Genomic DNA, 26,539 nt, shown 5'->3' on the forward strand with positions numbered 1-26,539 from the left:
ACTGACCACACACACACACTGACCACACACACACACACACACACACACACACACACACACTTTCCTACTCAGTCTGGCTTCAAATTGCGATCTTCAAATTTCAGTTTTACAGGCATGAGCCACCAGCACCCAGCTTTCATTTTTAACTTATTTATATATTTTTAATTTTTTTATGGTGCTATGTATCAAACCCAGGACCTTCTACATGCTCTAGACAAGTGTGCTTTCTGGTGAATGTTGGGATATACATGCAATAACATTATTTCTCCATGATATTGGCTTTGACAAAGTTTCACACAAATCATATTTATTTTAAACTATCCATTGTAATATTTGATCAGCTGTTTTTTTGGGGGGGGGGTCTGGTCGTGGGGCCTGAACTCTGGGCCTGGGCACTGTCCCTCAGCTCTTCAGCTCAAGGCTAGCGCTCTACCTCTTGAGCCACAACGCCACTTCCGGCTTTTTTTCTTTTTGCTTATGTGGTACTGAGGAATCGAACTCAGGGCCTCAGGCATGCAAGGCAAGCGCTCTACCACTGAGCCACCTTCCCAGCCCCCTGATCAGCTGTTTTTAAGATAATCAAAAGATTTAATTTGCTCTGTTAATACTTCTGATGAATTTAAGCATTTTTTTTCACCAGGGTGTTAAAAGTTTTTGACAGAGTACTTACTTATTCATGTCTCTAGCATAGCAGGATATTTAACATCTCTGCCCCTAACCTACTACTGGTACCACTTTATATCATTGAGACAATACCCTAGTGATAAAGATTATTGCCTCCACAGCCTGGAAAAGCTCTACCCAGATTCTGACTTGACCCTTTCTAACTTAACAGCCGTTTCTGTCCTGGAGCCTGTGAAGATAGTGAAGAATGGGGGTGGGGGACATCTGCATAAGTTATTCACATAAAACAACAACCAAAAAAAGATAGCTTTTCACTAGTGTTTGCCTCTTTAAGCTCTTACAAAATTAAACTTAATTGCTAAAACAACTAAACACAGGAACCAATTCTGGGGAAGGTTTGCAGAGTGATTTTCTTTATAATCCCTAACTCTTAAGTGAGTTTCTAGGATGTAATCTTTCACTAACACTAGAACATGAGCATTTAACTCTATGAGAGAGAAGCTGTAGAGTATTGTAGAGTATTACATCACTGTGAGCTCTGGTCCAATGCACCTTGTAGGTCCTTGTCTGGCTTTCTTTCTGCTGCTGCCTTGTACCTTATAATGGTACTGTTGCCTCCCTCCCCTCCCCAACAAACCACCAGAGTATTTACAAGCCTTTTAGTACAGACCTTTTTTGGTCTGGTTTTTTTTAGCTTTTATTGCTTTTTCATAAAAAGCATATGTCAAAAGACCTGTATTAGGTTGAAAGAATTACATGACCTCTCTGGTCTGCATTTTCTTCACATGTAGAATGAAAAACTGTTCTTCACACTAGAATGATTCATTTCAAAGGAGAAGTGAGATTAATTTTGTGATAAAATCCCTGGTGTTTCACCCTCACTTAGGAGCTCTGTGCAGCAGCCATCATTAACTGTGAGTTATCACCACAAAAAGACAAGAATTATTTGGGAAATTAAAAGAAGCAGATGAGTTACCAAAATTATTTCCTTCCTCTAGGTACCAATAAAATACCAGTATAAATGCATATGCTAGTAAATAAAGTTCTTTTGGATTCTGCCTATCTTCTGACTTGGTTCCCTGGTCTCCTTTAAAAACTGCTTATTTGAGGCTAGGAATGTGGTTTAGTGGTTGAAAGCATGCCTAGCATGTACAAGGCCCTAAGTTTGATTCCCAGTATGGCAGAAAAACAAAACAATGAAAAAATTCTAACCATTTATTTAGGACGGTATCAGAAATTATTATATAAAAACAAAAAGAGGCCTGGTTATTAATTTCATCATTACAGAGATCATACTTTGCAATTAGATCTTGAGATTTCTCTGATCTTTTTCCAAGTAGGAATCGTGTCTTAAAGAACACACACATATGGGCTGGCAAGGTAGCCCAGTGGTAGAGTTCTTGTCTTGCATGCATGAGGCCCTTGGTTCAATTCCTCAGCACCACATAAGCAGAAAAAGCCAGAAGTGGAGCACTAGCATTGAGCTGAAGAGCTGAGGGACAGCACCCAGGCCCAGAGGTCAGGCCCCACAACTGGCCAAAAAAAACCCAAAAAACAAAACACACACACACACACACATATACACATAAAGTGATTTGTTTTCTTCTGTTGTAAATGCAAAATAAAAAGATTCTTTGGGTCTAATATCCATAAATAAGCCTGAAAGTGATTTTTCTATATCAAATGCTTACCTCTAAAAGGAGGAAGAAGCAACTTAAACTGTTCTTAACTGGTAATACTTGACTCACCACCTTCTTCCCTAAATCTGACCTAAAATACTCTGTTATTATGGTTACTCAGAAGTTTATAAACAAAGCTACTAAAAAGTTGATTTGCAGAAAGCAGCCAAGAAATTTTTGAAAGACTAAGTAATGTCTAACAAATTGTTAGAGATCCCCTCTGGGCCTTGAAGACCTTTTAGTCTAGAAGCTATGCTTACCTTCCCAGGGAACTTTCCCATACTTTTTTTTTTTTTTTTTGGTCATAAGGGCTGAACTCTGGGCCTGGGGACTGCCCTCAGCTCTTTAGCTCAAGGCCTAGTGTTCTACCACTTGAGCCACAGCACCCCTTCCGGCTTTTTCTGCTTATGTGGTACTGAGGAATCGAACCCAGGGCCTCATGCATACAAGGCAAGCACTCTACCGCTAAGCCACCTTCCCATACTTTTTAAATATCTGATGAAATGTGTCATGGCAAGAAACCTTTTGTTACCATGGAAATGGAATAACAGATATTATAGTTTTAGGTAATTGTTTCAAGTTTTTGAGAATACTTCAGAAAAGTATAAGCATTAAGTTTCTGGCTAAAGTCACCCAACATAATGCCTTGAAACCTCTCAGACCTCAGACTATGAGAATGAAGTTGCATAGCTAACGCTCAGTCTTCATATTCTCCAAGTTAGTGAGACAGTCTCTGATCTCTTCAACCTAACAACAACAACAACAAATAAAACTTGAAAACTATTGTAAGAACTGTGAGATTGTAAAAATACTTCTGATAACTTTAATTTTAAAAGTAACCAATTCCAGCCAGGTGCTGATGTCTCCTAGCTAGCTACTCAGGAGATTGAGATGTAAGGATCAAGTTTTGAAGCAAGTCCATGCAGAGAAGTCCATGAGATTCTTATCTCCAGTTAACTACCAAAAAGCCAGAGTGGAACTGTGCCTCTAGCCTTAAGCAAAAAAGTTCAGGGACAGTGCTCAACCCCTGAGTTCAAGCCCTAGGACCTGCCCCCAAAAAAGGAACCAATTCCAAGATATTAAGGTTTTTTTTTTTTTTAATGACCTGTAGCACGATAAAGTTAGGCATCTCTAGGTATTCTAAGCCAATGGAATTGTAACAATTATTTTTAGAAATTGTTTGTAGGTAATACACAATTTTGTCAGTAGTCTTCCTCTCCTTTTTATATGCATTTGTATTTGTATACTCCAGGATTTTTTTTTCAATCAGTTTGTGACCCAAAGAGCCAGTGCTGTTCTTCTCTCCTTTTATATGTCACCTGTGCCTTTATAGTCCCTTCTTCCTTATATACTCTTCAATCCTTGCATATTTAAAATCTTTTTAAGATGAAGTTTACAAACATCATGTTGACTGGGCACTGGTGTATATTACTAGGGTAATGACTTTGATCACTCCTTAAGTTGGCATCTGCCAGTTGTCTCCACAGTAAAGGTTTTCTCATTCATTGTAAGGAATACTTTATAGGCAACACTTAGAGAGTATGTAAAAATCCACTTGCTCATAGGCTTTTACTCACCAGTTTTGGAATCAACTCACATTCCTTTCCTGGGTTGATTTTATAATGAAAATTTCTAAAAGATTATTTTCTTTAACTTTATTGCTTTCTATATTTATTAGGAAACATTTTGCTTTAAGGAATAACTTCTTTTGTGTGTGTGTGTGCTGATGCTAGGCTTGAACTTAGAACCTGGCACCTTAGCTTTTACAACTCAAAACTGGCATGCTACCACTTGAGCCATACCTTTGCTTCTAGCTTTTGACTGGTTAATTGGAGTCTAACAGACTTCCCTGTCCAAGCTGGCTTCAAACCTCAATCTTCAGATTTCAGCCTCCTGTGTAGCTTGGATTAAAGGTATAAGCCAGGATCACTCAGCTCATTCATTTCTTTATATCACTGTGTACTTACGGATTTCTCTTTTATTTAAAAGGTTACAATTCATTGCTATCATTTATTTTGATGCTTATATGGTCCCCTGTTTGGTCGTAATGAGATTTGAATTTTGGATTTTTTGTTTAATAGGCACTTAATCTATAACTTGAGCCATACCCCCAGCCCTTTTTGCTTTAGTTGTTTTTCAGTAAAGTATCATACTCTTTGCCTGGGACTTCTTAAATAGATTTCTGTATCCTTTTCCTGTCCCTATCACTGCTTACGCACTGATTCAAAAGACCTTTTCCTGTTCCAGCTGTGGAACTGGCTACTTCTCAAGGGACCCTCATTCTTTTTGATGGAGAGTGTATTTAGAAATAGTGATCTGAGCACATGATATGTGAAATATTCCAAAGGTTGATCTTCCCAGCCCTTATCAATAGACAGAGATAAGAAATACACATGTAGACACATTCATTAACATGCACACTTATACATATTTACATATAGTTATTTTTTTCTATTTTGAAAATTATACTAATACCTTCCACTGCATACCAACACAATATTCATTCAGCTTTTCCTCTCTTTCATGTTTATACCTAAACAGTTTTTTTTTCCATTAGTCTTAATGTATTTGTGTATTTGCCCAACATCCATGTGTAAATCCAGTCCTCTAACCTTAGAACAGGTGGTTGCTTCTGAACTGTATCCTCCACTTATTGCCAGGGTACTGCCTTCCCAGAAATAAGAAAATTTGGGATGAGAGAGGGGTTGAAAAGGTAGAGAAGTTTTTCCTTAATTCCTTGAGGAAATTCTGTCATTCCTTTCACAGTAGTCTTTTATGTAACCATAAGAAAATTGAGGTCATAAAATGGGAAGACTCGTGTTTAAGCTATTTGCTTCTACTTTTCATTTATTCTCTTAGATAGAGATGTTTTACAAATTCCAGTGACAAGGTTGTTTCTGTAATTGCTACCATGTGTTGTGTGTGACCACACCAGATACTGCTGGATGCTATACATGCTCTGTAGTAGGACTAAACCAGGTAATACCTGAACTGGGGTGCATTATCAGTACTTGAGGGTGAGGTTTAAGAGTGGGTCATGTTAGATGGTCAAGCAGAGGTTTGAATTTCAAGCGAGACAATCTGCTTTAAGGCCAACACACTTTTCCAGCCACACGCAGAACATGACGGTAGCATGTTAGCTGCTTTGGGAGTTATCACAGAGGAGGCATTTTACTGAACATTATCACTTTTAAACCATGGCATTTACTTTTCTTGATTTAAAAAGAAAGAGAAAAGTACTAGAAATTATTTAACTGATTTTTTTTCATTTAAGTTTTGAGAGTTGATGAGATTTGGTGGTCCGAACCCACAAAAATAAGATAGTTTATTGGTTTAGTCACACAATGTGTATTGTCTCAACGGCAAGTGTACATAATCCTTCCTTGGATGTTTGTGTTTTCTAAAGACTATAAAACTCACCACCTGGTAGTCTTAATTCCGTTGTAATTAATAATACTCTTAATATGTATGAACTTCCCCTTCCCTTTATTTCACCTAGAAGAACTAAAACAGATGAGCCCAACATTCTGTCCTGCCTGTTTGGAATAAATTATTTTCTAAACAAAAGGCTTTTGCAAAAGCTTAACCTGGAAAAGTTTATTTCTGAGGTTTCTTTTACCAAGCTCTTAGTTTACTAAATCTTTTTTTTTTTTTTTTGGTTGGTCGTGGGGCTTGAACTCTGGGCTTGGGCGCTGTCCCTGCACTCTTCCGCTCAAGGCGAGTGCTCTACTGCTTGAGCCACAGCGCCACTTCCAGTTTACTAAATCTTAATTGGAGGAGAAATAGAATTATCAATTGGAGAACTCCCACTTGAAGAGGAGAGGAAAGTGATTCTTACTCCACGCTGATTATCCCTGAGCAGAAAATGTATGGTTAGGCAATCTTCTGAGAGGCAGTGGGTGTGCCCATGGCCAGGATGTTATTTAAGGTAGGCCAGTGTGAAGAAAAATGTACACTGTTTTCATCTCTGCATCTGTAATTGGGATGATGCTAGAAATGTATATCACCTGAAAACTGGGCTCTCTGAAGGAAGAGAAAGGAACAAGACCATGTCTGATTTTTTTTTCTTTGTTATTTTTGGGTGATGGTAGTACTAGAGTTTTAACTCAGGGCCTCACACTTGCTAGGCACGTGCTGTATTACTTAGCCATACTTCTAGCTCCTTCCAGTTCTTTTTCCACTGGAATATGAAGTATGCTTTCATTTTCACAAGAAGTTAATGTCTTTTGAGTCAAAAAGGAACTCTAAATGCTTGCTGGCAGGGTTGGGAAAAAGAAAATATATCCAAGAACAAGTGAATGAAGAAAGCTTTAACTTTTTGGAGAAGCTACTTCTGTTCTACATTTCTGATGTATTCCTGTGGATGTCTCAAATACCCAGAACCTTCGTGAAGGCTTTTGAATTTTTTTTCAAATCTGGTGCATCTTTTCAGATCTGTTTTTACTTTACCTTAATCAACCAAAGCTTGTGACACAGGCAGTTGTGTTTTGCTTCTCTCTTAGACTGTATGTTTTTGGCTAAGTCATTTACCCTTTCAGAACTTTTTCTTCAGTCTTATAATATACTACTATATTTTTTAGCATAGTTGAGAGGATCAGACAAGATAGTATATGTTAAAACAGTAAGATACAAAAGTTTGCCGTTGTTAGAACTACCTCAAAATAGGAGTGAGAAGAAACAAAGAACCATTTCAGAGTTCAGGGGGTGATAGTCCCTCTCCAATCTCCAGTGACTGTATTGCTGAGTAACTTTAGAAGACCAAGGCTGGAAACTGGCTGATCAGAATTATGCTAGCTGACCCTTTAAAGAATAATGAAAACTCTTAACTTTTGTTGAGCATATTCACCTTCTAACCAATCATACTTGCTCTGAGTACGTTATTCTCAAAATTCACATTAACATTTCCTTTCTAAGTGAAGAGGTCGTAAACAAAGTCTCACTCTTATTTTGTGGTATTGACTATATAAACTGTATCCATAATTTAAAATTTATATATCTGATTTCCCACAATAATTGGCCTTTTTGCAAATATTATTATTATTCTGGCTGTAGTAGAATTGGCCAGTATCGTTAGGAAGATTTTTCGGATTGGGAATGCATCAGAGATCTCTTTTTAAATCCTCTTCCAACTGTATTCCTTAGACTAACTCCCAAGTACCTGATTATTTCTCTTAACTTAATTTCATAAAAGCAGTCATTGGAACAAAAAAAATGATACCAGCAAATCAGAGGGAAAAGAGGAGGAAAGGTTGGAAAGGTCTGGAGGAAGAAGTATAAATTTCCTGTGGAGAGAGTTGGACAGGATAGTTTCCAGGAGTGTGTTGTTACTCTGGGGATAAACTCATCGGCTTAGAAAGCATGTGGCCTGGAAATGCTGGAGAGTCAGCGGTGACAACAGAGTGCAGAAGCCCAAATCAAATGTTTCTTCAAGCCAAATGCAGAACCTTCACCACCCAGGACAGAAATTCCTTTTTTCTTAACTCTTAATTTTCCCTGTGCTGCTGAATCCCACAGTCATCATTACATCTTCATGTCTGTCTTTTTCTCACTTTATTTCTGACTTTTTTTCTTCACTGTTACACTCCTTTGTAATCTTGTTCCTTCCTGATTGTGGCATCTTAGGAAACTCAGATGAGCTTTACATTTAGAGATTGAGCCACACTGAGTTTCCTTTCTACTGGGCCAATTTCAAGCTGTGAGTCTTCCTTATAAAGTAGCAGGAATGACATCTCACTAAAATTGAGTATAAAAGGCCATGAGGTTCTCTGGCTGATGTTTCTGTCTGGACTTTGTTACTTAAGAGATGGAGAAGTTGAAAACTCACCAATCTCACGCCTTAGAGAAGTGTTTAGAGAAATCAGCTGAGGTCACTGCTCTCTCCGTGAAGTGATGAATTCTGGAAGGTGGGGCTTTGCCCCCCAGCATTCCCCCAAAGAGTTTCCCTTGGTTTCTAGACGCTGGCAGCTTTCTTTTCTTTCTACAAGTGGCAACCCGAATTCTGAATTGAAAGTGAATCTTTGCCCTTGGCTCGCCTCCAGCATTCCTTGCTGAGCGAATAGGGATTTGGAATGTCAGAAAATAGGAGAGGGGAGGGGAAAAGATGTGTGTATGACTGAGTGTTTATATGTAAAAGCAGCTTGGTCTGGAAGGACTTAGGAAAAGCTGACTTCCTTAGACTGCTTCTTTCTCATAAGCTCTTAGTTCCTTATTTGTATTTTTTGTTTGTTTTTTAAGTTGTTTAACCTGAATTTATGGCAGCAATTTTAAACCCTTACAATCCAGTGGAGTCAAGCTAAGGGAAGACAGAATGATTTTTAGAGGATTTGTATATCTTTCATCTGGATTAAGTGACAGTCATTGTTCCCAACTCATCTGTGGCAGGATCCAGAGTCATCCTTCCTCTGGGATTTAATCTGGTGTCATCAGGAACTTAGATTCAGGTTTTGTGGACGAGCAAGCCTCAATAAGAAGTATCCTTTGGGGAGAATCAAGGACTCAACCTAGGCATAAAAGGTGTTGTTGCTCAGCACAGTGTAACTCCACTGTGAGCACGGTGGTTGAAGCTGAATTGAAAATATTTATGGAACACGCCTCTCAAACTCTGTTTAACTGTGGACTGGTTCAGAGCTCAAGACTATAATTTACAGGGCGGCTTTTATCCTTTATTTAGTTCTACCCAAAGTCATCTTGCACCGATTCAAAAGGAGAAATTCTGTGAGGGTAACCAACAGGGACAGTTTCCCAGCTTTGTGTGAAGAATCCAGAGGTTGAGTGTCTACATCCTGAAGAGTCATGTCCTCTTTATATACCCGAAGTAAAGAATTCACTCGGAATAGGAAATCTCAGTCTGATTCTCCCCCAGCATCTCCCTCCCCGACTGCCAAGACACTCCGAGTAAGCAGCCTTTTTTATTTACATATGTTTGTGGTTGTATCAAAGTTGGGAAATGTGTTTATGTATAACTTGCAGAGTTAGGGTGACAGCAAAGGCATATAGACGTAAGTAATGAGGGAAAACATCCTAAGTTAAAATTTGTCTCTCTGCAGGAGACTGTGATTCATAATACTTGATACTGTTTTAAGCAAAAGCAGACTTAGCTATTTCAGTTTCTTAGGTAATACACTTTCTGCCTTTTAGTTTTAAATCAGTTGTAAACAGACTACTTGACAGGAAGATTTTAGAGTTTTTATCGCTATATATCCTATGGATCTTTTCTGTGGCTATATTTAGTTATTGTCTTTCCTGTGTTTTATGAGTCAATAGCGTTACAAATGGCTGTGAAACCATTCTTGCTCCTCAGTCACCAGGTACCATGAGAAAATTTCAGGCTTAAAAGACAAAGAAATTGGTCTAGCTTTTCACGACCAGCTATGTTTGCAATGACTTAGGCAGAGCCATTTGAGACTTTTTTCCATTTACTTAGTAAATGTCACTACTGAAGTGATGAGCATATGGGCATTTACACCTAATTTAGTGCCTTCATGTGTGGGAACCAGACAGAAGTAATAAATGCTACCAACTGCAAGGAGTGAGAAGCCTTGATGAGCATATTAGGTAGTCTGCAAGGTAGCAGTTCCTTCTTAGGCAATTAGACTGTGCTATATTGTATATACAGCTTAAAAAGAACTTCCTTATTTGGGGATTTGTGGGGGGGGTGGAATCTGCAAAAAGTCTGAACAGACTGCTTATTGCTTTCCAATTGTTTTATACCATTTTCAATGTCTTCCTTGAGGTGTAAATCATCATATAGTATAAATTTGTTTTATAACGTATGGATCTGGGACCTTATCCAGGGGTATTTAGTTACCAGAATACAAAAATAAAAAGAAGGAGTTATGAAGCTGGGCACTGATGGCTCATGCCTGTAAGCCTAGATTACTCAGGGGGCTGAGACATGAGGAGTATGGTTCAAAGCAAGTCGATGTAAGAAAAGTCCATGAGACTCTTATCTTCAATTAACATCCAAAAAAGCAGAAAGTGGACCTGTAACTTAAGTTGTAGAGGGCCAGTCTTAAGCTAAAAAGCCAAGTGAGTATATGAGTCCCTTGCACAATATGAGTGAGTACTTGCACAATAAACAAACAAAAACAGGAAGGGTTAAGAAGCTGTTTCATTCATCTGTTTTTTCTGTAACAGAACCAAGAGAAGCTCTGGTGTACAGGTCACCATTACTAAGTTCCAGAAGTGTGTTTTTGACATATGAGCCAGTACCTTCTTTTTCAAGGAGTTGCTTCCCTGCAGCTGTTGGGTATTTTCTAATGGTACCCCAAAGCGGGACACAATTACTTCAGATAGTGCTTCCCTTTGCTACCTTCCTGCTTTTTGTACCCCACAGTGCCTCTGGGTAGAAAGCCCCTTGTTAACATTTACTCACTGTAACACAGCTCAGAGCAATGTGTGGGACTTGTGATCAGTCAGCAGATTTCTGCTTTTCCATTTCTGGTCTTCCATTTCTTCTTTAGTCAGGTCCTACTTTCTTTCCTCACTTTAACAGTCCTTCCCACCCACATTTTGCTACCTCCTGCCCTTGCCTTTCAGACAGAGGTTACAGTGGGAGAAAATTTGAGAATTTAAATTACAGGAAGTCAAAACATGGATAACTTTAATAAGAGGCTGCCTACCAATTTTAGTGGTCTGTGGCTACAGATTTCCACAATAGATCAGCTTACTGTAACCAGCTTGCATTGTCCAAGTGGCCTGAGACTATACTGTAGAGAAGGTTGATTTCATATACTACTCAATGTTATTTATATCTTTAATGTTTGAGACAGAGAAAGATAAACAACACTAGTTTGGAGGCTGTCTCTTAAGACTGGTAACCAAGCTAAGCTCATCTCCTAAAATTTTAGTAATCTAGTTCCTTTCCTCTCATGTCTGCTAACTAGAGTGCACTTTAAAAACTTGTTTGGGGTACTTTTTAGCAGTTAATGTTATGGTGGACTTCTGTTCCTGCCTTCCTGGGCCTGGTTGTCATAGGCTGAGCCTCTGCCACCCTGAAGCGTAGGTATTGCTATTCACATTCCACATACAAGTAAGCCAGGATTTACAGATGAGAAGTAGTGTGCCCAGCATTGTTCAAAAACCCTTGCCATCAGCAACACTGGAGTACATATTAAGTAGATTTTGAGGGGACAATGAGGGGACAGTGATGACAGATAAAAGCCTAGTTTGCTGTGGGAATACAAAGTTTATCCATGATAGAGACATAGGAAACAAATTGCAGGGAGAAAAGGAACACTGTGTTTTCAAATCAAGGAAAGCACTTGACAGATTATAACTGAATCTCTTATGCCTGGTTCTCAAATTCTAGTCATAGCCTCTGAAACCATGCACCCCACAGTCTGAGGCCTTGGATTACAGTGTCTTTAGATTTCTCTTCGAAAGAAAATGCTTGGGCTTCTACAGTGAAGATATCCGAAGTTGCTAGTACATTTAATTAAAGACTGGAGCAAGGCTCTTATGTCCTTGTCCCAACCTCTGTGACATGTACGTAGAATTTTCTTCTAGAGATTAAAGTTAAAGATGGGCTGCCCCACCAAGCACTGGCAGCTCACACCTAGCTACTCAGGCTGAGATCTGAGACTCAAAATTCAAAACCAGCCTGGGCAGGAAAGTTCTTGAACCTCTTATCTTTAATTAACTACCAAAAACAAAGCTGGAAGAAGAGCTGTGGTTCAAGTGGTAGAGCACTAGTCTTGAGCACAAAAGATCAGAGACAGCACCCAGGTCTTGAATTCGAGACCCAGAACCAACACACACACACACAAAGAGAGATACAGCCCTTTTTCCGACAAAGCCAAGGACTGACATTTTGAGCAAGTATTTGAAAGTTGATGGTTATTTTTAGTAGGTTTAAAGGAACTAAATATGAAATGTTTCCATATAAGGAAAATGTCCTCAGAGAATTTTTAAATAATGGCTGTTCACATGGGGAGAATTTTTTTGAAACTTTGCTCTTTAACAAATGTTCAAGAAGCACTATAAACAAATTAAACTAGCTCAACAGGTATTCTTTTTAACTTGAGAAGGCAAAAGGAAGGATAATTTTTTTTTGTGATTCAAAACTGAAACTAAGCCAGGTGCTGGAGGCTCATACCTGTAATCCTAGCTACTCAGGAGGCTGAGAACTAAGGATCGTGGTTCAAAGCCAGCCCAGGCAGGAAAAGTCCATGAGACTCTTATCTCCTATAAACCACCAGAAAAAAATCACACATGGTGCTGTGGCCCAAGTGGTAGAGCACTTGCCTTGAGCTGAAGAGGTGAGGGATAGCACCTAGGCCCAGAATTCAAGCCCCATGATAGACAAAAAACAACAACAACAAAAAAAAAAAAAAACTGAGACTATTCTATATATTTTCCTTTTGAACACCTAGCAGCATCTAATACTGTAAATATTAATTACAGAATGCCAGCTCTCTTTGTATTCAATAAGCCTAGGGCCCTTTCTAATAATATAAAAATATCATGCCTACAAAAACAGAGATTGTGCAACTAAAATACTCATTAGTAGAAAACTGTTCAGGTACAGAAGATGGTCCAAGTCCTCACAGCCTTCTTTAGCTCATATTTTCAAAACAATGTTTTTTGCTATTCTCTGAACACAAATTATACTATTAAACATGATTTTAAAAATACCTTTTCGGGAATGGGAAGGTGACTCAGTGGTAGAGTGCTTGCCTTGCATACATGAGTCCCTGAGTTCGATTCCTCAGCACCACATAAGCAGAAAAGGCTGGAAGTGGTGCTGTAGTTCAAGTGGTAGAGTGCTAGCCTTGAGCTGAAGAGCTGAGGGACAGCACCCAGGCCCAAAGTTCTGGCCCCATGACTGGCAAAACAACAACAACAAAAAAAAACTTTTCTACCAGGCACAGTGGCTCACTCTGTAATCCTGGCTACTCAAGAGGCTGAGATCTGAAGATCATGGTTCGAGCCAGCTGGGGCAGGAAAGTCCGTGAGACTCTTATCTCCAATAAACTACTCAGAAAAAGCAGGAAGTGGCCCTATGGCTCAAATGGTAGCATGCTAGCCTTGAGCAAAAGGATCTCAGGGGCAGTGCCCAGGCTCCACAGTTCAAGCCCCAGGAACAGCAAAAAAAAAACAAAACTTTTCCTTAACAGGGAAAAATGTCTACCCATCCTTTTAATAACCTGACCCCTAGCCTTCATCAGAGCTTTTATTATGATATGGCTATTCTGTTCTCCTGTGGAATAATGAATAACAAAACACTTACCTAACAGTATCTTTTTGCCTTTTAAACTACTTTCAGGCTGGGAAGGTGGCTTAGTGGTAGAGCGCTTGCCTTGCATGCATGAGGCCCTGGGTTCGATTCCTCAGCACCACATAAGCAGGAAAAAAGCCAGAAGTGGCTCTGTGGCTCAAGTGGTAGAGCACTAGCCTTGAGCTGAAGAGCTGAGGGACAGCACCCAGGCCCAGAGTTCAGGCCCACAACTGGACCCAAAAATAAATAAATAAATAAAAATATACTACTTTCACATTAATTCAAGATCTCTTTGTCTCTAAAGACTGGGAATTTCTAAAGGAAAAGTACTTCTGATTTGTTACAAAAAAAAGAACAGGGGCTGGGAAGGTGGCTCAGTGTGCATGCACGAGGCCCTGGGTTTGATTCCTCAGCACCACATAAGCAAAAAAAAGAAAGAAAAAAAGCCAGAAGTGGCGCCATAGCTCAAGTGGTAGAGTACTAGCCCTGCACTGAAGAGCTGAGGGACAGCACCCAGACCCAGAGTTCAGGCCCCACAACAGACCAAAAAAAAAAAAAAGAACAACTTCCAGATTGACTCTCATTTCCAATGGGAACTACACTAGGTAGGAAGTTCTTTGTGAGAATCTAAAGTTTCTTCTCTCACCGTGAAACTACTGAAACATGAAATGCATGGTACACACACTTAGAAAACTTTTCTTTTGATGGTAATTTTCTAACATGAAAAGAATTCTGAACTACAGTCTACCAAAACACCCCTAGCTCTTACCTTTTAATCCACTGTATATACTATTAAACTTTATGGCTAAGGAACTAGTATATTTAGGTGGTTATTTGTATTATTTGTATCACATTGTGTGCGTGTATGTGTGTTTGTGTGTGTGTGTGTGTGTGTGTGTGTGTGTGCAAGTCCTGAAGTTTGAACTCAGCCTGGACACTGTCCCAGAACTTCTTTTGCTCAAGGCTAGTACTCTGCCACAGTGCTACTTCCAGCTTTGTTTTTTTTCTTGGTAGGTTTATTGGAGACCAGAGTCTCATAGACTTTATCGCCTACACTGGGTTCAAACTATACTCCTCAGATCTCAGCCTTCTAAGTAGCCAGGAACACAGACAGAGGTCACCAGTCCCTAGCAGGTGGTTTAGCATTTTAAATCATCTTAAAGGCATGACCCATTAGTCGGTATTCTCAAATTACTTGCTAACTAAAAATAAACTTCGTGCAAATCATAGTAGTGCATATTGTAATCTATAATCTAAGATCTCAGGGTACTGAGACAGGAGAATTGAATTGCTAGCTCAAGGCCAGCCTCAGCCTACATAGTAACTGCAAAGTCTACCTGGGATACATAATGAGACTCTGAGTAAAAACCAATTATGTACAGTGACATAAGATATATACAAAGGAAACAAATACAAGATAGATGTGAAGAAAATCAGTAGTAAGGAGTGTCCAAATTAATCTATCATCTTCTAAACCATGGGAATCTTTTAGTTAGGCAGATTTTCACTGAATGTGCATTTGTGATCCTAGGATTTGAGCTTCCTTTATAAACCAAGGTCAGTAGCATTTTCCCCATTTCACATGGATTCCTTCAGGCCTAACATCTCAAGAGAAAATATTTTAGACAATAATGTTTCTCACTCTACCATTAATGTACACAAATGGAACAGTTATTCAACTTGCTTTGTTGTATAACCAGTCTTACTAACTAATCAGTACATCTGGTAGTTAAGTGCATGACAAAAGCTTGCAACTTTCCTGAGAGCTTATCTATCTAGGAACTCTGGTTCCCACCAGAGCCTTCTGCCTCTTTGCTTTACAAACCTTCAGTGTTGATCATCATTCTTCAGAGGTGCTTTGTGACCACCTCTGGCAAGCACAATTACTTCTGTACATCTCATCTTGTCCTTTTTACCTGTAATACTACGTCTGGGACACTAGTAATCTGGAGGCCATTTTTACTCTACTTCATAATTTGTTGTTCTAGAATAAGAAACATTTATCTGGGTGAACAGTGCTAATTACTGTGCAATCTGTTAACCATTTTTTCTGCCTAATTAAAATCCACTAATGTATTCTGTTTGTTTTACTCTAATCAAGAAAAGTCAATAAGCAATCATTCTTCAGTCCAAGTCTTCCACGCCACGATAGAAGATCTATAGGACTAAAGATTACTATTAGGAGCCATTACATTTATTCTAGCTCAATGGCCTTCAGAGAGTGAGATGAAGTGGCATCTAAAGACTGATTTGTGACCACAGAGACTTGGAGTTTGGAAGGCACAAGCTCCTCTCCTGCAAGCTCTGTCTTGCCCTTGCCACTCTTAATTTTCTGATCCTGTGATAAGTGGGTATGATGGCTCCCTGCTTTGCTTGTTTTGCTTTGCCTAATACAAAGCTTAAAATGTTACCAGATCGTTCTCAAACTTGTGGTCTCAAGTAATCCTTCTGCCTCAACCTCCTACAGAATTAGCATATCGGGAATAGACCAGCACACCCAGCCAAATTACCCAATTTTGAATCTTCCCACAATTAGCATTGCATGAGCATCTGCTATATAAAAGCCTCTATATTAGACACTAGAGTTCCTAAATGAATTACAACACAGGAAAGTGAATTTTCTAATAAAGACATATATATACTGAGTATTATAGAAACTCAGAGGCAAATGTATTAACCTCATATATACAGAATAACAACAACTAGATGGGCAAAGAAGAAGATAGCACTAATAGAGGCAGAAAATATATGAAAAAGTATGGCATTATTTTGAGAGCTACAGATCAGTGTGACTCAAACAAAAGATACATTTAGAAGTATAATGGGAAATAAGTCTGGAGACTTAGCAGAGACCACATCATATGGAGCTTAGCTTGTCATTCTGAGGATTTGAGGAGATATCCTGTGGATAAAGTATTGAAGATTTAAGTATGGTTGTGAGCCAGGAGCCAGTGGCTCATGCTTGTAATCCTAGCTACTCAGGAGGCTGAGATCTGAGGATCACGGTTCAAAGCCAGCCCGGGCAGGAAAGTCCATGAGATTCTTATCTCCGATAAACCTCCAGAAAACCAGAAGTGGTGCTTTGGCTCTAGTGGTAGAGTGCTAGCCTTGAGCTGAAGAGATAAGGGACAGTGCCCAGGTCCAGAGTTCAAGCCCCATGACCAAAAAAAAAAAATGTGTGTATGTGTGTGTGTGTGTGTGTATGTATGTAGTATGTATGTATGTATGTATAGTTGTGGTTGGAGGTGCATTGTAAGGAAATAACTCTGGCCACTGTGAAGGCCAAAAGTTAGAGAGTGGGTTGGGAAGTGTACAGGTCACTGGGCTCCTGTTTGCAATATTTTAGATGAGACATGACCAGGCCTGAATAGGACATTTTCCAGATAATGCAGAGAAACATTCAGTTATTTAGCAGATAAGCCTAACAAGACATGGAGACTGATAGAATGGGAGCCAGAATGAAAGAACCACTAAAGGACAGAGTCAAAGATGAATGCCAGTACTCTAGTTTAAGTGACAAGGTTAAAAGATTAAATGAAAAGTTACTTTCCAAACACAATAGGCAAAACCATATTGAGTAGGGAAATGTTTTCACTTTTAGATAGGTTTAATTAGAGATGCTTTGGGACATTCAGATAGGTAGAGCATTCCTAATCCAAAATGCAAAATGCTCTAAAATTTACAACTTTTTGAACACTAACATGGTGCAACAATTGGAAAATTCTATAACTGACCTCACATAAAAATGGAAATTCACTAAAACATTGTAAAAATTATGTTCTGGTTGTGTGTGTAAGGTATGTATGAAACAAGTGGATTTTCTACTTTTATCTCAGTCTCATCTTTAAGATATATCTCATTATTTGTATGCAGATATTCCAAGATCTAAGATACTTATGTTTCCACACATTTCAGATAAGGGATATTCAACTTGTAGTTGATCTGAAGCTCAGGAGAAAGTTATAGGCTGAAAGGATTGATATTTATTTTTTAAAAAAAAAAACTGTGGAAATGGTGAGCTTGCCTAAAAAGTAGATACACTAAGACAAAAGGGCTGAGAATGAACCAGGAAGAGTAGCAAAGAGCAGGCAGAGATGTGCTGATACTTCTCCAAATACTTCTCCAAAGGCTTTTTCCTTTCCAGCTACCACTGGAACCACTTACTTCTTTGGGGGTATTGTCAACTTTCTATTGCAGCAATCATCTTCAGTTCTCAAAAGATCTAGAAATTGAGGAAGTCAGTTTAGGGTCGATTGGTTAAGTTTGAGGTTAAGTTCTAGTTTTTCTCTTCCCAGTCAGATTGTGTGACCATAGATTTTTTTTCCTTAAATTTGAAATTTTTCCCAGAGTATGGAGCACTGGCTTGATTTGTTCCCCTGCCCCAATTCCATAATGTTTCAGTGCGCTGACAACTAGTTATACCCTGAAGGTCAAAGGGAAATGATTGGAGTTGGTCTTCTGTTATTTCTCAGCTCCTCTTTGGTTGTGTTTTTGACCTGCTTATTATGCAGTAGGTGGTGGCTCTCTATAGCTGAGGTCTTAGTTCTCATCATTAGAGTCTCAAATCCAGAAACCTTCTGTGGTTACATGATGCAGGGAGTTCTATCAGAGGTAGAACTAACTACTGAATGTGTGTCTCAACTTTAATTCTTTATGGTTCATTATGTAAACAACATTTTCATATAGGAATTGTACGTGAAATAGCAAGTAACAATTTTCAAGTTGTTTTATATGAAAAGGTAAGTATTTTAGATATATGATGTTACATGTAAAATAAATGAACATATATTAAGTCATTTAAAATAAGAAAAATCTTTGTGTCCAAAGTCGACTTCAAATGGTTGGAAAGAATATATCTAGGGAGACTATATACCATCTAGACAGTTAAATAATGAGCTTCTATGTCTGTAGGTTAGATAGGGTAAGTTTAGCCTGGATAATCAAAATCTGCAAACAAAACCCTGTACTTGAGTGCTAAAGAATTTATTTGAGCCTAATTCTTCTTGTATCCAGCAAGCACTGGGAGAACAAAGGGACCAAAAGAAAGAAAAAGGGACCACAAGAAAGAAAATGAAAAATCAGGGAAAACTTTACCAACATCAATGGCTAACACTTGTAGAACATTTCCTCTGCCAGTGTTGTACCAAACACTTACATTTATTACTTTACTTAATGTTCTCAATAAATTTTATGCATTAATCCCCATTTTACTGATAAGAACATTGGCAGAGAGAACCTGGCAATTATCTAATATCTCATAACTAGTAATATTGCAGCCAGCTGTCTAGGTCTAGGTCCAGAGCCTGGATATTAACCAGTGAGATGTATAGCTGCTCCAGTAAAATTATTGTCCGTGAGATGTATAGCTGCTCCAGTAAAATTATTGTCCCTTTTGAAATAGCTCCTGAGTTTTTGCCAATATCTCTGACTGTTGGATCTGATTTAGAGAGGAAGATGAGAACACAGAAACTTATTTAAAAGAGGAAAACCTTAGCCAGGCGCTGGTGGCTCACACCTGTAATCCTAGCTACTCAAGAGGCTGAGATCTGAGGATTGCAGTTCAAAGCCAGCTTAGGCACTCTTATCTCCAATAAACCACCAGAAAACGTGAAAATGGTGCTGTAGTTCAAGTGGTAGAGTGTTAGCCTTGAGCTGAAGAGCTGATTGACAGCACCCAGGCCCAGCGTTCAAGCCCCATGACTGACCAGGAGAGGGAGAAGGAGAAGGAGAGAGAAACTTTGGGGCTGGGAATGTGGCTTAGTGGTAGAGTGCTTGCCTAGCATGCATAAAGCCCTGGGTTCAATTCCTCAATACCACATAAACAGAAAAGGCTGGAAGCAATGCTGTGGCTCAAGTGGTAGAGTGCTAGCCTTGAGCAAAAGCAGCTCAGAGACAATACCTAAGCCCTGTGTTCAAGCCCCAGGACTGGCAAAAAAAAAAAAGAGGAAAACCTTAGAAAAAAAATGTAGAAAGAGGCAAATCTCAATCAGAAAGCTGCTAGAATTGTACATTTTAAAATTGGTAGGGTTTTCTTATTTTTAAGTACCTGTGATATAACTGTGGGTTCCTACTTTTGCCAAGGAGAAAGATCTATGATTTTAATGCATCTAAGGTTTTGTTGTTGTTTGGTTGGTTGGGTTTTGTTTTGTTTTGTTTTGTTTTTTGTGCAGTTGGAGGTCTTGAGCTCTAGGCCTGGGTACTGTCCCTAAATTTCTTTTGCTTAAGGCTAGTACTCCACCACTTGCCACCACTCCATTTCTGGCCTCTTTGGTAGTTAATTGGAGATGGAGACTTGCGGGCTTTCCTGTCCTGGCTGGCTTCAAACCATGGTCCTCAGTTCTCAGCCTCCTGTCATGGCTAGGATTAGAGGCATGAGCCACTGACACCTAGCTTGGATCTAGGATTTTTAATGTGTCTGTCAATTATATGTGAAATATTATCCTAAAGCCATTTGCAGGTGCTCAAAAACAGATCCTAAAAATAGTCAAGTTATTTTTTGTTATTATACTATGATGTTAATTCACTTTGTAAATAAATTTAAACAACTAGCACATAAATATGCTTCAAATCAGAATCTATTATAGCATGTTCTGAATTGCTGAGGTTTTTCTTATCTAAAGGACCCTGCACACACACGCATCCCCAAGAAAGAGCAAATAAAATACAAAAGCATTTCCTGCCCCAGCAGTTTACATTTTAATATAACTGTTTGCTCTAGAAAGCAATTTTACCTCCCTAAATCCATCCTTATGTATCTGAAGACTCAAAGAACATTGCAGTTTTTAATCTTTCAGAGCAGAGTAGCACTTTGGGATAACTGTGACCCTAACAAGGCCCCTTCTTGTGTAAGATTAGATCCACTTAAAAGCTACAGGAGTCATGTGCTAGTGTTTCACACCCGTAATCCTAACTATTCAGGAAGCTGAGATATGAGTATCACAGTTCGAAGCCAAACCAGTCAGAAAAGTCCCCATATGACTTTTATCTCCAATAAACAAAAAATCAGAAAGTGGCACTGTGACTCACATGGTAAGCATTAATACCTTGAGCACAATAAGGCTCAGGGACAGCACCGAGGCCCTGAGTTCAGGCCCCAGGACCAGGAAAAAAAAAGCTACAGGTGTAGCTGGGTACCAGTGACTCACGCCTATAATCCTAGCTACTCAAAAGGCTGAGATCTGAGAATCTCAGTTCAAAACCAGCCCAGACAGGAAAGTCCATGATATTCTGATCTCCAGTGAACTACTCAGAAAAAAAACAGAAGTGGCAAAAGAGAGATCTTTCATGCGATTGTTTCTAACATATTTATAAGATTATGTCTTTGTTGCCTTGTATGTCCCTCCCCCATGGTATAACCCCTGCTTTCACTATATATGATATTGGTATATGTGAAGGGGAAGGGAAAAAACAAATTGTTAAAACAGGGATACAAGAGGACCCATTGCAACAATGAGATGTACAAGTCATTATGTCGAAAAACGAACTTTACAACTTTGGTGGGGGGGATGGGGGGAGAGATACGAAGGGATGGGAAGAGGAAACAAAGGAGGAGGCTACAATGCTTGATAAGAAATGTACTCATTATCTTACCCATGTAATTGTAACCCCTCTGTACAGTATTTTCACAATAAAAATATATTTTTAAAAAAACAGAAAAAAAAAAACAGAAGTGGCACTGTGATTCAAATGATAGAGCACTAGTGGAGCACAAAGAGGCTCAGAGACAGCTCCCTGAATTCAAGCCCCAGGACCTGCAAAAAACAAACAATAAAAAAAATGCTACAAATATACCACTCCTCTTATTTCAAATCTTTTTAAAGTCCCACTCACTTGAGTTATGAAGACCATTCTTCCTAAGGTAGAGGGGCTAGAAATATTTTCATTCTGAAGCTAGAATGATTCTTAAAAGTTACGAAATTATAAAATTATATTATTTTACAGGAAGCTTAGGTAGTGATTAGGTTTGTAGGAGCTGCAAAAGTCTGAAGGGCTCTAGCTGCAGCCTTACTCTATTTACTTACTCATCGTTGGCCATTAATTTGAGAACTCTGGAAGGGAAGGCTGGCTCTCTATAGACCATCCCAGAATAGCTCAGTTCATTTCCCCTGGCTTAGCTAGTGCACAAGAACATGATATAAAATGTTCTTCTGCTTGTCCTTCATTTGGAATATGTAAATAGGAGATTTTTTTCCCCGTCACTGTGGGGTCAGGCCCTGACTCCAAAGGAACATGAGTTAAACCAGTTTCAGTCTTGGCAATAAACATGTGACTTGGTCTCATTCCTTTCCCTTGGGCCCAGCTTTCCAGAGCTACAATTTTATTTTAAACTTGGTAGAATGAGTTTGGTTTTGATTATGTACCTTCTTGAACTCCTGATAACTTTTAAGTTAAAAGCTTTTGTGTGGATTTTCTAAGCCAACCTCTGGTGTTTTGAGAGGCCCTTGTCATTTCACAAATCAAAACCTCCTGGTTCCTGTCCCTTTCAAGGATTGCCATTTGAATTAATGGTGAGTCTCACTCTTTTATTAGAAGCAGGCCTAAACAATGAGATTATTATAGGAGTATTTCAAGAGGTATAAAAGGAAAGAGTCTGCTTCTTAAGTTGGAGGCTGTTTTTAAACCATGTTCTGTCTAGCTAAATATTCTTTTTACCTCAACTCTGGATTCATGTTGATTTTCAAACAGCTTTTAATCTCTTCTGCTACAGGGTATCATTCACAATATCATTTGCCCCCACTTGAGCCATTAAACCTATAGAAGCAATTCTTCTGAACAGTTTTCTTTTTGCTTTTTTTTTTTTTGTAGTTTGGATACACTAGAGAGTCCTATCTTAATGACCATCATTTATTTGTCTTCAGTGGAATGCAGAGCAAAATGATCTTTAAAAAAAACATTTGAGCTCCTTCTAGAGACTGGAGGTTTGGCCCAGATGGTAGATCACTTGCCTTGCCAGTACAAGACCCTGAATTCAATCCCCAGTACTACCACCACCACACAAAAAGGGAAAAATACATTCTTTCTAAGACTTCCTGGTTAAAGTATGTGACAACAATACATTTATTTGTGTGTTAATCTGAAAACTGGATAGAAAACTTGTGCTTTTACTAAACTATTTTCCATTATGTGGAAATAAACTATGCAAATCTAAAAAGTAGACTAAGAATAGTCTGCTGAGTAGACTTAAAGTACTGTTCTGTTTTTACTTGTTTTGTTTTTTGTTTTTGTTTTTTTGCGCCAGTCCTAGGCTTAAATTCAGGGCCCGGGCACTGTCCCTGAGTTTTCTTTTGCTCAAGGCTAGCACTCTATCACTTGAGCCACAGCACCACTGCTGGCTTTTCTGTTTATGTGGTACTGAGGAATCAAACTCAGGGCTTTATGCATGCTAGGTAAGCAGTATACCACTAAGCCACACTCCCAGCCCTGTTTGTTGTTTTTTGGGTTGATCCTGGGGCTTGTACTCAGGGCCTGGGCACTGTCCCTGAACTCACTTTTTGCTCAAAGCTAACCTTCAACCACTTTGAGTCATAGCACCACTGCTGGTTTTCTGGTGGATAATAGAAGATAAGAGTCTCACAGACATTCCTGCCTAAGCTGGCTTTGAACCGGCATCTTCAGATCTCAGCCTCCTGAGTAGCTAAGATTGCAGGTAAGAGCCACCAGCTCCTGCCTTCTGTTCTGTTTTAAAATATTCAGAGAAGGAAAGGTAGAAGAACATAGCCAAGAAAAGCCCATGTTCCCAGTGTCCAAAGCATCAGAGATTGACTGAGATGACTTGACCTTGTGGTCTAGGTCTTTCCTTTTGTCCTGCCCTCTATTCTTACCTTTTGGTGTCCTCTACTCTGGGAGTACATACCTTCAGTGCTCATTTCCCTGGTTTTGGTTCTGTTTGCCTTTTCTATGTCACTTCTTAGCTCACTGTTCCTCCTGAGACCATTTAGGCAAACTCCTACTCCATCTTTTCTCTAGATTTACTAGGTTATTCCCTGTAGGATTGGCAGTCAGCTTTCTAGATGGAGAAACCATTTGAGCCTAACAGATGCAGTGTGCTTAGTTCAAGTGACAGTAAAATGAAAAGGAAAATTTGGTGTTAGAATTCCTTCACTAATCAGCTCCTTACCCTACAGCCAAAACCTGTCTCCTTAAATCTAACCAATACTTTTCATCAAACCTTAATTATCCAGGTATTGAGAAGCAAAGAAAAATAGTAGTTTCTAGAAGGATTCTATCCATTAAAATCAGGAAATATGATCTAAAAACCTAAGACATTTTATCAAAAGCAGGAAAACTAAACACTAAATTCTGTGTATTTTTAAGCTAGCTTACCTTGCAGCTCATAATAATATTCTTTTCAGGCTATAAGTTTAAAGGAAACCATTTCTTTTCCTTTCCTGTGAGAACAGTATCTCCTTCAGAAATCGGTCTTCTTCCATTCTGAAATAATACTTATTATACTTATACTGATATAATTGTGTTAACCTCTCTGCATCCAAATTTGACTAATGTTTGAGGTTTTAGGAGGCTTAAGTACTCTTTCTACTTGGTTGGGTTGACCTTCCCAGGATGTTGCTAAAGCTAGCCCTCGAAGGCAATTATAACTAAAAAAATAAAAAGGAGCCCATGTAGCTCCAGAGTCAGAAACTTGAGAGGGAGGTGAAGAAAGTGAAGATTAACATGAGAATAGCCCCTGTTCTCTAGATCTAGGTAAAGTGTCTGCTGCCTTTTTATTGGATCACTCATACTCTATACATTTTTAGAAAAGAAGAAATTGACAATAGAGAATCTTAATGTCTAAAACACTTTTAGTCCAGGCAGGCTAACTAGTTAGATGACTGGCTCTAGCAAGCACCTACAAAAAACCAATACAGGGGCAAGAACTAGTCTAAGCACCCTTTGCATTACCTTTCTTGTTCTCAGTGGAAAGAGTAATTTAAGCACTGTGGAATCTTATGTTTTCATAATCCAGGAACCCCCACCCTCACCCCCTCCATGATCGTTCTCTGGTTGCTGCTTGGTAGTTCTCACCTAGTTTCTTTGTGTTCTGGTGATAAGTGTTTGCAGTTTACAGCCTCCTCAGGGGAGGCTGTGCTGTATACTGTGCAGTACGTCACACATTTCTGAAAACTTTTCTATGTGTAATCATAGGACATACAGTTTCATTATGCTTTTAGCATGTTTTAAATGAAAATGGTTAATAAATGATTAGCATGCTTTGATATATGTATAATTGCTAAGATTAGTACCCAGTAAAAATCTTAATGTTTGTTTCTTTACTACTGAGATAACTGGACTAGTCTATGTAGCAAAATTTTACAGCTGAAGATATGGTTAAAATTACCCAACAAATAGAACATTTACAAAGAAGAAACTGAGGAGGAGATATTGTCAAACAAGGTCACATATTTCAGGAAAAACAAATGCAATTAACAGACCTAATTTAATTGTGAGAAAGGTAATCAGGCCTTGGTTTGTGCATGCTGTGCAGAAATGGGCTTGTGTTTCAGGAGGGTAAAGAAAAGAAAATCCAAAGTATACCAGCCTGATTATTAAAGGGTACTTTTTAGGGCTGCAAGTATGGCTCAAGTGGTAGAGCAAGTATGAGTCTTTGAGTTAAAACGTACTGCCACCCAAAGAAAAATAAGTAATTGAAAATTAAGCTAGGCATCAGTGGCTCAAACCTGTAAACCTAGCTACTAGGGAGGCTGAGATCTGAGGACTGTTGTTCCAAACCAGCCCAGGCAGGGAAATCTGTGAGACCCTTATAAACTACTCTTTTTAAAAAGCTAGAAGTAGCCGGGGCGCCAGTGGCTCACACCTGTAATCCTAGCTACTCAGGAGGCCGAGATCTAAGGATCACAATTCAAAGCCAGCCCAAGCAGAAAAGTCCGTGAGACTCTTATCTCCAATAACACCCACCCCCCCCCCGAAAACCGGAAGTGGCTCTGTGGCTCTAGCGGTAGAGTGCTTGCCTTGAGCTAAAGAGCTGAAGGATAGTGTCCAAGCCCAGAGTTCAAGCCCCACAACGGACCAATAAAAAAAAAGCTGGAAGTAGCACTATGGCTCAAGTGGTAGAGTACTTACCTTGAGCAAAAGAAGCTCGAGGAACAGTGTCCAGGCACTGAGTTTAATGGGACTGGCAAAAATAAAATTTAATTTAAAAACATAAATGAGTTAATTTTTCATATCTCAGAGAAAATATGAAAAGTCCACCCTTTAGGGTGGCTGTCCAGAAAGTTTAGATAAATTGTGAAGACTGTTCTGCTCAGAAGCAATGAGAAAAAATTCATAGTTTCCTAAATTGTTTCATTTGATAGCATGTAAACTCAGTTTCCTGGATCAAAGGTACTAAGTTATCAACACCAGCATAATATGCTTACAACCGAAAATGGAGAGAAGAGGAAGAGACTGACAGTTTGAGTTTATGGCCTCATCATTAACACCGTTAAGTCTTAAATTAGAGTAGGTAGTAACTTGACAAGGACAAGATCTTGTGGCCAGAAATGCCAGACTGAAAGTTAGAACTCAGAGCCAGCCAAAGCCATCACACTCAGAAATGGAAACAATTCAGATCAGGTCAGTTTATTGAGTACCATGTTTCTGGTCCAGTGGGCAGTAAGATAGTAAGAGTATGATAGTAGACTTACATTAGTTAAGGATATTTTGGAGAACTCTTCATAACAGTATGTTTGTACACACATGTGCACATGTGTGTGTGAGTCTGTGTGTGTGTGTGTGTGTGTGTGTGTGTGTGTATTTCTCAACATTATCTTGTTGGAACTCATTTCTTTCTGGATTGCCTCTTACTGGGAGCTACACCTAACTCCATGTTCTCCATGTGGTACTGCAAACCAGTCCATTAACCACATTCATGGTGCCTTCTTGGCTTGTCATGCAGCTAGTTGAGCTTTTCTTCTGCACCTCCCTACAAAACTGCACATAATGGGCACTTTAAGTACAGTAGCCTCATGACATTTGCCAGTATGGAGTTCAATTATTTGGCTTCTCATAAATTACTGTTTTT

General features: G+C 39.0%; 1 protein-coding gene across 4 annotated transcripts in view; it reads left to right on the plus strand.

The window, feature by feature from the left end:
• Ppp1r12b (protein phosphatase 1, regulatory subunit 12B) overlaps window positions 1-26,539 on the plus strand; it is a 212,546-nt gene that overhangs the window by 160,719 nt on the left and 25,288 nt on the right. The window contains exon 1 of one of the 4 annotated variants that reach the window (XM_013017504.1): window positions 8,466-9,197. The exons of the other annotated variants lie outside the window; for them this stretch is intronic. Coding sequence (XP_012872958.1) covers window positions 9,096-9,197 — 102 coding nt within the window. The 5' untranslated portion in view covers window positions 8,466-9,095. Of the gene's footprint in view, window positions 1-8,465; window positions 9,198-26,539 lie in introns of those variants that run through there. 4 annotated transcript variants of the gene reach the window in all.

Source organism: Dipodomys ordii, unplaced genomic scaffold (genome assembly GCF_000151885.1).
Source record: "Dipodomys ordii isolate 6190 unplaced genomic scaffold, Dord_2.0 Scaffold35, whole genome shotgun sequence".
NCBI lineage: Eukaryota > Metazoa > Chordata > Mammalia > Rodentia > Heteromyidae > Dipodomys > Dipodomys ordii.